Here is a 17061-nt window from a genome sequence, read left to right on the forward strand (position 1 = left end):
AACGTTTGCTGTCAAACAGCAAATGACTGATAAAAGTGTATTTTCTCCAGCCTTGGAGATCTTTAATAAATTATGGTCAGTGTACTTGGACTTTGCTAAAGCATTTAACACAGTACCTCACAGTCTCCCGGGTGGTTTTTTTGTCACATGTAACAACCTCTTTTTTGTCACCTATTTATTTTCCCCACATGGTTTTAAAAGTACAAAAGATTCTGATGAACAATACTGATGATCTGAGAGAACTCTTCCAAAAGACACAATGACATTGAGAAATGTGGTGTTTTCTAGCTTCCATTTACTTTTGGATTTCCAATTGTTTTGTTTTGCCTTATGAAGAGCTCTAGTTAAAATTCCTCCACTATTCATTTGCTTCTGCCTGTGCTATGAATATGGTTCCTGACTGTGCACAGCACATCTTGGGAGCATGTGTTGTAGTAATACAGTTTACAGCTCAATTGGATGAGATCCCGTGACAATGAATTATGTTTTTGGATGATTCTCCATTGTTCTTCAATGTCAGTGCAGAGTTTAACCAGGTGCTGCTGCTTACAGTCTGTTATGACTGTACAGTTTGCATTGTGTGTGTGGATTGAAATGTATCCAAGACCCCTTTACCAAGGATAAAAGAATGTGGTGTAGCACATTTATATTGGGTGAACATGTTTATGGAGAAGGAATGTGGGATTGCTTAGCGGATATTGCCAGCACTAGTCTCTCAAGGGGGCAAAAAAATCCCTGCCAATCAACTCTTTCCCCCTACATGTTTGGCCAGGGGATATGTGCTGTTGTTGGATAAGGCCTAGAGACCTATGAATGTTCCCTAGTCTGACCACTAAAATTCTATATGAGGTAAATGTTCTCTCAGGCAAATTATTACCGCATGGAAAAATACGGATTGTCATGTTTACATTTAAGACCATGTATAAAAAACTGAAAATCAGCTGCCATATTACTTTCTAACATAAGTGTGAAAGTTCACCATGAACCGTAGCACTAGTACTCTAAAAGACCATTACCACAATACAAACCTGCTTTATAGAGTTTTCTATAGGTACTTATAGATTACAAAATCATGGAGGATTTCAGATGGATGGGCCATGTTCATTTCATGAATGAGTGCCTAAACAATGGAAGTGAAGGGGGGAAAGAGTACAGAGGGGTGCCGCTCCTTCATTCTTCCCCTCCCCTCGTAAGTGATCGTTTCAAATGATAATTATTGCACGTGTGTACACATGCCTATAATCCTCACAAAGATTTCCTAATATATTGTAAAATCTTATTATTTAGGACTTCTGATGTTCAAGATTGTATCTCAATGATTGCCAAGCCATTACCATAGATGATGGTAGCATTAGAGAATTATTCTCCTAAGCTGCCAGTTGTCCAACATGGTAGTTTGACCAGTTCAAAAAAATATGTTAGCTTTCTTCAGATTTCTAGTGCTATAAGGAAGAAACTGAGTATGATTTAGATCAGCCTTTCTCAAACTTTTTACCCCTGAGGAACCTTTGAAATTGTTTTCAGGTCTTGGGTCCCTAGTTAAAGCAATCTTGTGGGAGTCATCAGGAAAATGAACTCCTAAAATGGTGGCCAGTGGAAGGAATGCCCCCATTCAGTGGTGGCTAATAATATCAACTTTATGAACACCTAAAACATCATTAAAGTCATGCAGCTGGCTCTACCTAGTGGCACTGCCCCCAGAACTACGCAGACATGATCAAATGGGAGGTCAATCAGCCAAATTTCAAGGAACCCCTTGAAAACCCCTGGAGAAACTCTAATTGGGAATGGCTGATTTACAGGCTCAGCAATAATTCAGTGAATCAATGTGGCTTTTAGATGTACTTGTTCAGTTTTATGAAAGTTGATGCTTTTAAATGAACATAGTAATATTTTCAAAAAGAATACATTATTTTGTTTTAGTAGTAGGACAGTGAAGTGGAATACTGATCCTGTGATTAAGAGAATTGTGAACTCATACATACTCATCTAAAATGCTTGTTGTTTTTTCATTTCAAGATTGTTCTTACAAAGAATATATATCACTGATCAGAACACCTCGCTAATGTCACTTTCTAATGTTTACATTTTTCCATGTAAAGGTTATTTACTCAATAAATAGAGGGTAAAATGGTCAGTTTTGTTACTTGTTTTGCTATTTTTGCTTGTCTGTGTAACCTAAACGTAATTATATTGCAAAGTTATATTATCATGTAGTAAAAGATAACAATCTCATGTAGAAGAAGAGATTTATAAACTAAATCCACAATCATTTCAAGTTTAATGAAATCTTAATCTGCTGCAGAGATGCAATCCGGTATGAACTTGTTGTGAATGGGCTCAGTAGCTTCAGATAACTACTATAGATATGCTAAAAAAGGTAAAAAAAAAGTCTGACAGGCTTAATTGAACACAAATGATTTTCTCCCCCAAAAAACCTTGTGATCTAATTAGAGGGCTGCTTACAGGGGTTGGGAACAAATCAGTGTTTTGATTTGTAAATGCATTACCTCACAGGGCCACGTGTGTCTGGCTAGTGGGTGTAACTTTTGGGCAGATGATCATTGGCTTCTATTGGATCCTTTTCAGGAAAGCTCCTCCTACTGCCTCCATAAATGTAAGGAATACTAATGAAAACTCTCAGAAAGGTTGACGTGGTGCCAAGTGATGACAATGTTATTAGATAAACATTTATGAAGGATTCTGGGCTAAATGTCAGCAGCTTTTGTAGCCAAGATACACTAAAGAAACGTGGATATATTCCTTTAAGGCCAAACAAAATATGAGAGGCCAGCTTTGGAAGGATAGGAAGGTTGGCAAACGCAAGAGATCCTTGTTTTCCATCGGTCAAGTTGTAATACAAGGTTATGTCTTTGTTTACAGACGACTGAACACATTAAACAAGTGTGCATCCATGAAACTCGATGTCAGCCTCCAAAGGAAAAAGGTAAAATATTGTTTCTTTTATTGCTATTTTATTATCTGAAATTACAGTTGAGTAACTGCCTTCAAGCTCTGCACTTTTTACTGAGCTTTACTTTTTCTGTCTAGTTGTAAATATTAGTTTGTATCAGGATTCTATTGTTGTCTAATATATTAGATTATAGGTCTGCAACAAAACACTCGTACTGCAACTTGTAAAATGAATTCTGGGTAAATATACCTTATAGTTTTATTTATTTTGTAGTTGTTATGTTTAAATTTTATCTAAAGCCAAAACATTGCAATTTTGGATACAGTAGGAAATGATAATACCCATGACATTTTAAAATTCTTGTATTCCATTGAGAGAAATTTATTTTACTTTCTGGTTTCAAACACACCAGCAGGTGAGAGGACATCTCTTAAAAGAAATTGTAGTTCTCCCCAAAAATGTATCACTAAATCCTAATTGTGATTTTTTGCTAAATTTTAGATTGTAGGTGTTTTTCATAGTTACATAGTTAGTCAGGTTGAAAAAAGAAAGGGAAATAAACATATCCCGGATGTAAAACCCTAGAGACATAGATCAGTGGCAGAGATATTATACCCATTCCTACTCTATCCAAATATATTAAATAGGTTTGAATTTAATATATAGTTTAACAATTGAATCCACCAAAATAGTTTTTTTTAAACATCTTTAAATGGATCCTTCCTCTTTCTGTTAAAAATCTATATCTCAAATTTGAGAAATCGGTTTAATTTGTAAAAATGTTTAGATGCTATAAAGTGTATTCAATAAAGCCTTGCATAGTGCATTGGGATGAGTATTTAAGCCAAAATCAACTGTTTTCCTGAGATTATTCACTCTGTTTGAATCCTCTGATTTGAAGTTTTATTTTATCTTTAGAAGACACCTGGCCACTGCTTAGAGACTCCAATGTTTAAATGTTGGATGGGTTCGTGTGCAATTTAAAGTACCTATTGATATCACACAAAAGTTTCCTGAACCAGCCTATTGAAAGAATGGGGTTACATTCTAATATCTATAGGCCATCCACAGACAACATAAGCAGAGGGACAAGCAATTACATAGAAAACTTTGTCTGACTGCTATTGTGTTCCCATTGATAAGCTAATACTAGAGACAGCTGCAGAAGTCTTTAGTGCATCAGATAACTGTTGGTGTCTAGTCTGGGAATGCATAGTTCACCATCAACACACCAAGTGGCTTGTTCAAAGCAGTTCACTAATAAGGAATTTTCGGAGCCACCAAGGGACTCTTTCCCCAGGCCACAAATGACTAGTCGTCTATACAGTGTGCGATCACTAACATTGCTTTGGTCAAACCACTTGGTCTGCTGAAGTTGAACTATGCGTTGATCTTGATGGTGCCATCATCTCTTAGGTTTAAGTAGTGGCCCTGAAAACTTTCTATTGACATTTGTATTTAGTGACTCAGCCATAAAGATAATCTAGATTTACAACCTTGCAGTCTGCAAGTCAATAATGGTAGCTCTCATTTCTCTTTTTCAAACAGAGGTAATATCAGAGGACTGAAACATGTGAATTTCATTATAGGAAACGTAACAATTATTTTTTTTCTTGCCTTTTGCCTTTTTTGATGTTACAGTGGATTGACGCTAACAGATGTATGGATTAAAATATAGTAAGGGGCCATACACACCTGCTAGATCATTGCTGTAAGACAATAATATGCTGATTTGTGGGCAACACCATCCAAACTCTCTTTTAAGAACTTTGGATACACTAGGAAATTGATAAACTTCTATCCAGCTTGTATTGCTGTGTGTGTGCCTATTGCAGAGATTTCTTTTCACTTCCTGTGTCCCCTTGGCTCAAGGGAAAGTGAGGGATAATAGGTTAGGTAGGGACACAATAAAAACATGACAGTGGTTTTAATCCTTCTCTATTTTATTCTGAACTAACAAACAACAGTTTGGCTACTTACACTTGTCACATGGTTGTAACCAACAAGTTAGTACAACAAAAATCTGGCATGTGTACAGTGGCCCCTGCGACAGCGGATTGATGAATGACCAATTGGGAACTACTTCCTCGTCCTTCCCCCTCCCTTCCCCATTGAACAGTACAGTGATGTTTGAACACGGAGCTTGTGTGTTCATCTGTCACTGGAAATGATCACAAAAAATAATTTCCAGTGATCTGGCGTGTAAATAGCCCTGGAGGCTGCAATTTCAGTACAAAAGTATGGAGGCAAATTAGCTTCCAACTACAGTTATCTATCATAACCTGGTCTAGGTTGGATGGTCATTTTTATCAATAAGTCATGGAGACTAATCCAATTTCAGGGTTCTATTCAAAAAAAGAAAAAGGAAAATTGAATTTTCATGGATTTCTCTCATATGTATATATTTCATTCATCTTCTATGACTGCATAAATATGTTTTACTTGGTCAAATGTGTATAACTCCTTTGTTTGCAAATAAAATTTAGTGGACATTCAACAGGTTCATTGTGGACATTGAACAGTTTCTTGGGGAAATAATATGGCCTCCTTTGAGTTACTTGATCCCCGTAAATATGTGAAAAATCTCTTTGTTCATATTTATGTTATATATCTTCATAAACATGTCAGGAAAATGTTGAATGAATATGAGATAATATATACCGGAAGTACCTTGGAATAGATGACAAATAGTAAATCTTGGAATCTTTTCTGATGTCTTCAATCTTAAAGAATTTGCAAGGTCTCTGTCCGGGTTGTACTCAGTACTATAGCCTGAGTTGGTTGCTCGATCCACATGGCCCTTTTTTCTTTTTTTTTCCTTTTGTATCTTTCCTACCCCTTGTCTATTCCTTGCTGTTTTTTCTGTTTACTCTTTCATCTCCTCCTAGTGCCTCGCTTGAGTCTCTCTAGTATATATGAGTTTTTAACACTGCTTTGAATAAGTTTTTTTATCTAGGCTAGTTCTTTTGAATATTGAGAGTTTTGACCTGTTCCATTCTTTGTTTCTGTACTTTTTAGTTTGTATTGGCAATAAATGACCTGGCTCCTATTGTAGTGTTAATAGGAAGTTATTGTTTATTATACTTTATGTATAAAGTGCCATTAAATTACACAGCCCTGTACAATAAACAGGGGTTGCAAAGACGGAAAGATACAAACAATGACACGGGTGGAGGAGAGGACTCCATAATGAGCTTACAATCTAAGAAGTGGGGGGGAGGAGTACACAATAGGTGGGGTAATGGCATGGTGGCCATGTAGTGAGGATTAGGTAAGTGTTTTATGTATTTCTATGCCCCATCTTGTTTTACATGTGTATGCATACTACTGTGATTTGTGTCTATTTTGTACCTGTTTTTCTTGTATCTTGGTTATGTCCCATAATTCTACAGGAAAAAAAGCAATGTCTCCCACTAGCTGTATTTTGTTTAGTAAACTCTGCTTCGAAGATTTATATTCTTTGTGTCATCCTGTTAACATACAGCTACATACAAATACAACGTTACATACCTCAACTATGAAAAAACAATACTTGTGAACGCAAAAAAACAGGGGAATTTAACAAATAATTTTCATATATTTTAGAGTGAAGATTCAGATGAAGAAGATCTTTGCGCCATCAGTGACAAATGGACGTTTCAAAGACTCAGTCGCCGTTGGTCTCGGGTGGATGACATTGATACACTGTTTGGGAGATCAGAAATTCTTGGGTCATCCGGGGACATGAAAAACACAACAAGTAGTGAAAGTGTGCTGACCGATCTCAGTGAGCCCGAGATATGTTCTATTCACAGCGGAAGTAGCAGTGGAAGCGACTGCAGATGTGCATATGTTGGAAACAGTGCTTCTAGAGAGACATTTGAGTGCAGTGACACCATGTGTATTTCCGAGGCCAACTCAGTTAACCTTTTACCTCCATACTGGCCAAAGGAAATCCCAGACAGTAAGCTGAATGCAAAGACTGAGAAATCCTCTCATACAAAAGCAAAGAATCTTCTGAAATGCATGGGGACCCTCAGAGGCAAAGGCACCCAAGGAAAATTAAAAGGATCACCAAAAACTGGAGGCTTAATAATTAGCGAGCCTATTCTGCAAATGGAGCCAGAGCCCTCCAAATCCTTGAACTGCGTTCAGATAGGAAATGGATTGGACTCTTCTATGGACCCTATGGTAACTGGAAATTCGGATTTAAAATCAGAAATAAGGAGTGTTGTTGAGAGCACTTCACATTTAAAAGAGGTTTCCGAATCAAACAAACGATCAGGTATGTACCTTGAAGATATTGACCTTTTCTCGATGGCCGGGATCCGAGCCAAACCTGGGCAGAGTCATAAGATTGAATTTCATTCGCAAGAGGATCTAGTAGTTCATATTCCAAAAGACCATAAACCTGGCACATTTCCAAAAGCTCTGTCAATTGAAAGCCTTTCTCCTTCGGGAAATCACTGTGGGGTGAACTGGCGGGGCGAAAGCATATGTATAAGCAGGCAAAAGGGGCTTGGTGTAAAAGACCCCACAGTTGCATCGTCAAGGTGTCCGAGAGGAAGCAGGCTTAGTGTGTATGACAATGTTCCAGGTTCCCATTTGTATGCCAGCACTGGGGACCTCATGGACTTGGAAAAAGATGATCTTTTTCCACATTTAGATGATGTATTGCAACATATCAATGGACTCCAGCAATCAGTGGATCACTGGTCAAAGGATATTATGCCAGAGCTCCAAGACGACAACTCATCAGTTGTGGAATCTGGAACATCTACTTTTCACTTGCCAAATCCAATGGCATTAGATTTTGAAGGGAATTCTATTTCTGATGGAAGAACAACTCCGAGTGATCTAGACCGGGATGCTGCATCCCTCAATGAATCTGATACAACGGGAACACGAGAGAGAAGAGATTCTGGAGTGGGTGCATCCCTAACAAGGACAAGGTAATTTCTGTGACATCATTTGGTGGAATGAATAAAATGTTAGATGGTATCTGTAAATATTTTGTATGGTAGCAAGTGACCCATGGTTTGACTGACAGATAATTAGTGGCTTTGTCTGTGACCTTTAAATGTTCTAGTTACAGTAACTGATCTCATGTCAATCTATGTCTGGGTGGTCAGCTCAGATGGCCACAGATAGTCACATGGTATATTGTTTGACAGCGGCACATCTACTTTACATAGCTGCTTATGTTGTTTGTTAACTCACTATATTAACATAATTTAATTTGCAATATTTGTCCAAGGCGCCTACGATGGCACAGTTTCCAGATCTCTCACCGGTTGAGCCATTCATTGGCATCACTTCAAATCAGTAACCAGTCTGCAGGGCAGCTGAATCTACTACAGAAGTTCTCACTGCTGCGACTGACAGCAATTATGGAGAAATACTCCATGTCAAACAAGCATGGCTGGACGTGGTATGTATTATCATTTTATAACTCAAAAAAGGTGTTTTGTTTTTTGTTACCAATGGATTGCCTACATTGCCTACATTGTTTTAATTGTATTGATAATCCAATTTTTAGGTCTGTACCAAAGTTTATGAAGAGGATGAAGGGTCCAGATTACAAAGATAAAAATGTTTTTGGGGTTCCGTTGTTTGTCCATGTGCAGAGAAGCGGCCAACCCTTACCACAGAGTATTCAGCAAGCGATGCGCTACCTTCGCAGCAACTGCCTCGATCAGGTATGAAGATTGTCATTGTGAATTTCAGTTAGTGCTGTGCTATTTAAACAGGAGGAAAAAAAAATCTGAAATTTACACACGATATGTTTAAACATAACAGGTTTCAGAAAATAAGAGTTCCATAAAGAGTGCCACAAATGTGTGCCTGACAGACCTAATGGAATTCTTCATACTGCTGAAGTGGCAAAAATTGTTCTACCATGTGCGTAGGTAGAGCCCATACAGACTTCTTTAAAACCAACCTGCATACAAGAAATATGGAGACTGCCCGTGCTCACCACTGAAAACATTTTCCTGCTGACCCAATAGCATTCGTATTGGGAACTGTTTCCTAGATCAGATCTGCAGAACACAAAGTAAATCTATTAATAGGGTGCTCCAGTGTAATATTTTTACCAGGCCACAATAAAACAGTAACATAAGAATTAACAGCATGTCTTTGCCTAAACGAACTATGAAACTAAAAAGTCTGTTTATACATACCACACAAAGATCCACAATAATCCGCAAAATTTGGCATGGCTGTAAAAGATAAACTAGTTACATACACTGTTTACTCAGATCTTACAATAGGTTTTATGTTCTGTACATACTGTATATATTTCAGTGTTAGTGGTAATGTATCATAATAAATCATAAAACCTTCCCATGTACCCAACACATTGATCTGTAATATATGTATTAATATGTATTAATACGTAAGTAATATGTAATATGTATTTTAAAGTAACATGTTATTTGAGGCAATTTCTAGTAAAAATACATATTAAATATATTATAAATTTTAGCAAGAGAATAAAATTATATTTGCTATTAGATTCAAATATGTTCTTTTGCTTCAGTATAAGATTGCCAGCTTTGATGTTGTCAAAACATAATGCAGTTTGTGGCGATCTCAGGACAGTTAGAACAAGGATTGCTTGGTTCCCTGTCCTCCCACACAATGTAATTTTAGATCTGAGGTCTTGGGAGAGAGCATGTAACTCCCCAGAGACGGCTCATTGTGAACAGCTAAAGCTGTATGCTCAACTTTTGCCTTGCAAACACTGACGTATTCATATACATATGGAATGGGCAGATGTTTTATCCGTGAAAAAATCTAGCTAAAAGCTGCTGGGACATGAATGTCACAATGTCAAAACAAATGAATAGTGCTATTATTTCAGATAAAAGATAATTCTTGCTGATATGGAGGTAACTATTAAAAATCTTGCTATCATAGGAAAATAAAGAAACGGAAAAGGCTAGGGTTTTATGTTCAGAAATATATTGTGAACTATACTATAAATATATATACTATAAATATAGTGAATCAACTCAGTCATCCCAGTACAATACATGTTACATAGGTACAATTCTCCCAATTGCAATTTCATAGGAAGTTGGGCCTTGGCATCTATACAGAGGATTCTCTAATTGGCTTGCCATCATAGTTCAGCACAGCACGCATTCCTCCGAAGCTTGTTAGGGGTTTCTTGAACAATGAACAATTTGTGCCTCTTATGTTAGTTTAGGTGACACCATTTATTTTCAATAAAACACAGATTCCAATTAATTGCCACGAGTTGACTTATGAGACCCCTGTGGTCTCATAAGTCACCCCTGTAATGTTGTGCATAGTATTGAGTTCCAGGCTAAGCTTTTAAAAGTTGTAGCTAGTAATGTATGGGCGATGTATGGGTTAATAAATACCGGTAATAGGTGTAATAACATGAATATGTTGATTTTCTGTAAAAGAGTTCCATTTGTCATTTGTAGAATTGCATTGAAAAGCAGGCGCATGCCTGGCAGTCAGTGGATTCTGAGTCATTGACCTGGAACAGGCATCCAACAAGTCAAGTCAAAACGCTTGATTCTAGACAGTTACTAATTGTCTAAATATAATTATTGAATAATGACTAAATAATCCAGATAAAAATAGATTCTGATGATGACTGATTGTACTCATTGTAAAAACGGACATCTATGTTCCTAGAATTCACTCATGAAAAATGTTGGATGCAAGTTAGGAATATCAGTAAATTTGGTGATCTTTCTGTCTGTGCTACTTGATGCATTTTACACATAAAAATTCTAACAATGAGTTTTCAAGATCCTGGAAGTACTGTACAAGCACAGTCTGATCTTCATCAGGAATTTTACAATTAGTCCTTTTTTTTTTACTTTACTGATGAAGATAAATGCTGCCAACTAGTAAGCTGTGCCTGGACGACATGGTAATGGATAAGGTTTACTTTTTCCACAGGTTGGCTTGTTTAGAAAATCCGGTGTTAAGTCTCGAATCCAGGCCCTACGCCAGATGAATGAGAACTGTCCAGAGAATGTAAACTATGAGGACCAATGTGCGTATGATGTGGCAGACATGATGAAACAATTCTTCCGTGACCTTCCAGAGCCCCTTCTCACAAGTAAACTGGGAGAAACTTTTCTGCATATTTACCAGTGTAAGTGATCACTGTCTAGACTCAGCTTACAGATTTGTGTGCAGAGCACAGCCAAATTACATGACAGCATATGGCTAGAGGCATCAGGGGTCCCATGGACCTGAAAAAATAAAGCAATATAAAGGTTTCAGTCTCATAACAAGCAAAATATGAACAAACAAATGATAGCCCATAGCTACCTGGATGATGCAGAACCAGGAGGTCCTCTCCTCCTCCTGTGTCACTGTCTGTATCTGTCTGACATTTGCAGCCCCTTTTTAATGTATAGCGCTGCATAATATGTTGGCGCTGAATAAGTCCTGTTTATTAATAATAATATTAATGTGCATTCATTCATTAGGAGCAAATGAGCATTGTGCAATGCCCATTCTTTTTTCTAGTTCATGGTGGTGCTTAGCATTGTATTCAAATGTCTCCTGCTGAAGCACCATACCATCTTGTGTTATTCAGACATGTTTAGTGGTTGTATTTATGAACCATTGATACTAAAATTGACTTTTTTTACTACAAGCCTAGCATAGGGTATTTTTTTTTTTAAATACCCTATGCTAGGCTTGTAGTATCCTGTCTGCTTTCAGTTTTACAATGTGATTCTTGTTGTTAATATCTTAAGGTTGATGCCTATACATAGGTATCACAGTGTGAACAGATCACCATTAGTTAACTTTTTTGCATAACAAAGAAATGTGGAAAGGCTCTGTGTTACACCTCTGGGATCTTTTTCTTATGTAAACTACTATTGGCTCCAGATGGCCTCCTGACTGCATCCATGAGAAATATGTAAATGGAGATCTTTCACACAGGAAGGTCCTCTGACTACCTTTGTCATATATATACATAAATAACACTAATTAAAAATGTGCTTTGGTTATTTGGATTACCTAGAGAATGGTCTGTAAATCTTCAACACCACCTGCTGGTAAAACTTGGTACTGTGGTGCACAGGTCGTCCTCGGATAAGATGGATTATTGTGCAGAATTTTAGATACATTTTTATGTAACAGCTGCAAGATGTAAACTAATCTACAGAGCTATAGGCTCATGGTACCAAAACTTTATGTTACCTTTAAAAGTCAACCATGCATTTGTTGCCTTTATTTTGTGCTCCGCAGCTCTTAAGTGCACTTATGGTGTCACTTAAGGGTGGTGTCTTTTCCTGCACTACCATTATAATATAGTAATGGTTCTGAATGCCATTATTAAATATAATTTCTCTGAATCCCTACAGTTGTTCCCAAGGACCAGAGGCTTCAGGCAGTGCAGTCGGCCATTATGCTGATGTCAGATGAGAATCGTGAGGTCCTTCAGACGCTGCTCTGCTTCCTTAACGATGTTACCTCGGTAGAAGAGAACCAGATGACCCCCATGAATCTCGCCGTCTGTTTGGCACCATCACTATTCCACCTCAATTTGCTGAAGAGAGACAATTCGCCAAGGTTTTTACTTTTCTTACTTATTAGCATATTTTTGATTTTAGATAATTATACATCTTATGTATTTTCTACCAGAATATCTCAGTTGCTTTTAGGATCTGAGGAGTTACAGCTAAACAATTTATATATATATATATATATATATATATATATATTAAAGCTGAACTCAGGACAAGCAGCTAAATACACAATTAAAATAGACATAGAGACATTTTATCTGCCAAAAGATTTGAACTTCTGTTAAGCTAATCTTATAATCAAAATACTCCTACCAGACCATGATCCAGAACCTCCCTGCAGACAACACTGCAGTTAATCATTGTAAGTTGGTCCAGGACCTATGCAGCCTGTGAAGAAGCCGCAGCACTTTGATGAGGTCCTAAAATTCTCACTGATTATTTGTCTGCAGTTTCAGCATTATAATTATCCTCTTATGATATGGTATATTTCTAATTTCACACGGTGTAATGGTAATTACCTCTAAATTACTAGGATAGATTGAACATAGGTGGCTACATGGAGTATGTTCACTTTTATTAAGATGGCTTAGTGATACAGAAGCTTGATATTGAAGCTTACCTTTAAATAATTTCACTTTTCAGATCTATACAGAAGAAATATGCAACCGGAAAACCAGACCAGAAGGATCTAAATGAGAACTTGGCAGCTACACAGGGCCTGGCACACATGATTGTGGAATGTAACAGACTATTTGAGGTGAGAGTTTTCTATTTATAGCTAGCGTTGTGGAATCTAATGATGGTGAAATACAAAATAGAACCAGGATTCACCTGTCCCAGTACTCTGAACAGATACATGCGCAGATTTCAGCTACATTTGGTGGCAGTGGATTGGTGGAATCAGGTACCGGGATTATGTTGAGGTTATGTAATTATCCCCGGTAACAGCTCACCAAATTCAGTTAAAGTCACATGTAAAACATGGTTATAGTGTTACAGAAAACTGAAATATAGTTGGACTTTTCACACCTTCATCACCATTTCCTAATAACCATTAATTAAAAAAGCAATGGTTGGGTGCCATTCTTGAAAATCTCTGATTCTATAGGATAAAGCTGCATAAAGTCTAGTGGTCTTTTCTGTGCCTAGACACATACTATTTAAAATGGTCTCTGCTAGTGTGAATCCAAAATTACTCTGAAATTATATTCTGGGCATTTTATTATATTATTATGTTGTGACATCATTCTGGGCACTGACAAAGTCATCATGGCTGTTGATGTAATTATTGAGCTTCTGCTTATTCAGTTTCTTATTTTTTTTTCTGGCTTGTTGCAGGTTCCCCATGAGATAATAGCACAATCTCGGAATTCCTATGTGGATGCTGATGTCCATCTTCCCAATATGGAGGAACTGAGGAAGCAGCTGGAGGAGGAATCAGGAAGCATTGCTGCCTACTTTGATAATGTCATTCAGAACCTTCAGAAAGAAGCCAGGGATAAATTTAAAGGATGGATCTCACTTTCCAGCACAGAGAACACTGACATGGCTTATAAAAAGGTACAGGCTATATTAATAAAATTTCTTTATTACCTTTGTAAAAAACACAATAATTAAATGTATAAAAAAAATTAAAATTGCAACATTTGTTTGTATACTGATTACTTTTCTTATTCCTCAGGTTGGAGATGGAAATCCTCTACGGCTCTGGAAGGTGTCAGTGGAATTGGAGGCCCCTCCACCCATTGTGCTAAATCGATTATTAAGAGAGCGCCACCTATGGGACGATGATTTTCTGCAGGGAAAAGTAATCAAAGTAATTGATAACCAAACAGAAGTTTACCAGTTTGTTATGAATAGCATGGCTCCTCATCCTTCTAAGGAATTTGTGGTTTTAAGGTACGCTGAGCTTAATTGCAATTCCTGAGTGTAGATTTATAAAGCTAATTGTGTTATTTATTGCCTTTATATATTAGCCTGTAAAAAAAATCTATATCCAAGCTGCTAGCCTCAGCATAAAAGCGTGAGATCAAAGTCAGCCATAGCTATTGGCTGACAAATAGATTCTAGCAGTCAGTCTAACAGACTGCCGTGACATACATAAACATGCGTTCTTGCAGCCTACCAGTGTATATGTCTACAAACACGAACACCCCATATTGGTATTTCCAGGCCATTCTTATCATGTTCTGTTAGTTGGCCCATAGCCTGATTATTATCTAGTCCTGGCAGGAAATAAACTATAAATCTAAACACTTTTCCGTGTTGCCCTGTGTTGTACACACATAGTTTAGCTCAAAATAGTTTGCACCTTCTCTTCTAATTATTTGATACAGTAAACAAAGGTTCAGATTTCATCTTTGTATGATTGCACTGAACTGATGAAAGCTGAGATTGTGATTGCATCGCTTGGTATTTTAATGAGGTACTTATGATGTCTTTCATCTTTAGGACGTGGAGGACGGATTTGGCAAAGGGTATGTGCAGTTTGGTGGCGATGTCTGTGGAGCATGAGGACGCCCCACTTGTCAGAGGAGTGAGAGCAGCTGTGCTGGACATGCGGTATCTGATTGAGCCCTGTGGCTCTGGAAAATCCAGGCTCACCCATATCTGCAGGATTGACCTGAAGTAAGTTTTTGTCTGATCCCTTTTTTTTTGTTACAAGAATTAGTATAACTAATGCCAAAAACAAAAGCAAATGTTTTGACAATGAAAAGCAATTAAGCGCCTAAATAAACCTAACTCAGCCCTAAAATATGGCATAATACATAATGTAGGTATATAATTAGGAATGATGGGCACTGAAAAAAGAATAAAATGTATTTTAAAGTTGATAAAAAATTCTGCCTCTAAGTATAATCTCCAAGACATAATTGTCTATGGCTTATTTGTCTTAATGAAAACTCTCATGACAGTAATATGGGAGCTGACATCCTGGTCCTTGCTGGACTGGATGTGAATATTAGGTGACATGTTGCCCTATTGCATCAAAAAAACATCAATTACATGATCTAAACTGTCCTATTTCACCCATTTAAGGCTGGATCTACACAGACGTCTTACAAAATGCATATAAACGTTCCTATTGCGTTTATATGCACTTTTATTAGCGGGAAAACGTCCCATTGAACTTTCCCCCGTTTTTGGGCATTTTCCAGCTTTAACCCAGCATTTGATTTTGTAAACGTTGCAAGCAACATTTAAGATAAAGCTCATAAACGTGCCTCAAGGAAATGTCCAGGTGTAGAATAAATCATTGGAATGCATTGGGATTTCACATGGGCTTTAAAAGCCTGAGGTTAAACGCTGGGAAAAAAGTCCGTGTATACTAAGCCTAAGTGGTAAATCAGTATGGTATAATGGAATTTATCCTTATGTGTTTGCAGAGTCTGATGAAATGTTCTCTATTTTATTTCAGGGGCCATTGTTTGGATTGGTATAACAAATGTTTTGGACACATCTGTGCAGCAGAAGCATTGAGGATTCGCAACTCATTCCAGCCCCTTACTACAGAAGGACCAGAGACAAAAATTTGAAGACTGTCCCAGTGGCTTTATATAATATACAAAAAATGCAGTGCTGTGCATGCAAAGACCTCCTGAGCATTCCTCGGAGATACTTTATTAACAATAACCTTTGTTTTTTTTTTAAATTAATTGTAAAATGTAAATATGTAATCTAAATATATATATAAATATATATATATTATTTAATAGGATTTTAGGTGTATACAAACATATGTAAATTAAGAATTTTGAGTTATTGCTTTCTGTGGAAGCTTTTTTCTTTTGTTTCATTTTTCATAATATTTTATTTCACGTTGCCCACTTTATACATACTATGTATATATGCTTTTAGAAACAGCCACAAGTATTATATAAAGTCGTTGAGAATTGTGGTCTCCTATATACAGCAATAATATGGACACAGTACTTCAGTTGTCCCAATTGTTAATGCACTGCACTGTCTGGACCTTGCTTAGGTACTTTGTATATAAGAGAATAAAGACTTGTCATTCTGTTTAATAATGTGTCCCGGTATGAATGATGTGTAAATGTTTGCTAGTGTTGTATAGAAAGATTTCAGAGTACATTAAAGTCCATCTCTGATCAACTTAAATTCTACCACCAGTCCTGCACATTACACCCCCTCATTCCCTTCACACACATTGCATAGAGAGCCATGTCTGATGTACGTATGCATTGTGTTTCAGTGTTTGGTAAACGTACCGTTGAAAGCATTTCTGTTTGCTATTTTGTGCTGCCCCGTTCAGTGTAATGAACGGGGTCAGCATTACAACTGACAGCCACACAGGTGTCTGTGTGGTGTAGGTTGCAGTATAATGCACTGCAACACACGTAATATTATGGTTTTTAATTAAATATTGCTTATATATATATATATATATATAATAGAGTTTATTTACAAAACAGTTCACACATTTAAATACACAAAAGATCTTATTTATTCTGTGCATGTACATGAAAGATAACTAGATATGTGAATTTACTTTAATGTACTTGCAAGGTATTAAGTAAAAATGGGTCAATGTACAGAGACGTGCACTACGTACCCGGTGTTAATTCTGTATCCAACAGGAGAAGTTTGATAAATAATCAACAAATTTGTTTT

General features: G+C 37.0%; 1 protein-coding gene across 4 annotated transcripts in view; it reads left to right on the forward strand.

Moving 5' to 3' along the window:
• The window catches only part of STARD13 (StAR related lipid transfer domain containing 13), a 117567-nt gene extending 101110 nt beyond the window's left edge, over window positions 1-16457 (forward strand). For all 4 annotated transcript variants that reach the window (XM_072404252.1, XM_072404240.1, XM_072404263.1 and 1 more), the window contains exons 4-14: window positions 2884-2947; window positions 6500-7845; window positions 8151-8324; window positions 8433-8592; window positions 10838-11036; window positions 12265-12472; window positions 13072-13186; window positions 13768-13989; window positions 14111-14328; window positions 14881-15057; window positions 15848-16457. In XM_072404252.1, the coding sequence (XP_072260353.1) occupies window positions 2884-2947; window positions 6500-7845; window positions 8151-8324; window positions 8433-8592; window positions 10838-11036; window positions 12265-12472; window positions 13072-13186; window positions 13768-13989; window positions 14111-14328; window positions 14881-15057; window positions 15848-15965 (3001 nt within the window). In that variant the 3' untranslated portion in view covers window positions 15966-16457. The remainder of the gene's footprint in view (window positions 1-2883; window positions 2948-6499; window positions 7846-8150; window positions 8325-8432; window positions 8593-10837; window positions 11037-12264; window positions 12473-13071; window positions 13187-13767; window positions 13990-14110; window positions 14329-14880; window positions 15058-15847) is intronic.
• The last annotated feature ends 604 nt before the right edge of the window (window positions 16458-17061 follow it).

The sequence above is a fragment of the Pyxicephalus adspersus genome, chromosome 1, assembly GCF_032062135.1.
Source record: "Pyxicephalus adspersus chromosome 1, UCB_Pads_2.0, whole genome shotgun sequence".
NCBI classification, from domain to species: domain Eukaryota; kingdom Metazoa; phylum Chordata; class Amphibia; order Anura; family Pyxicephalidae; genus Pyxicephalus; species Pyxicephalus adspersus.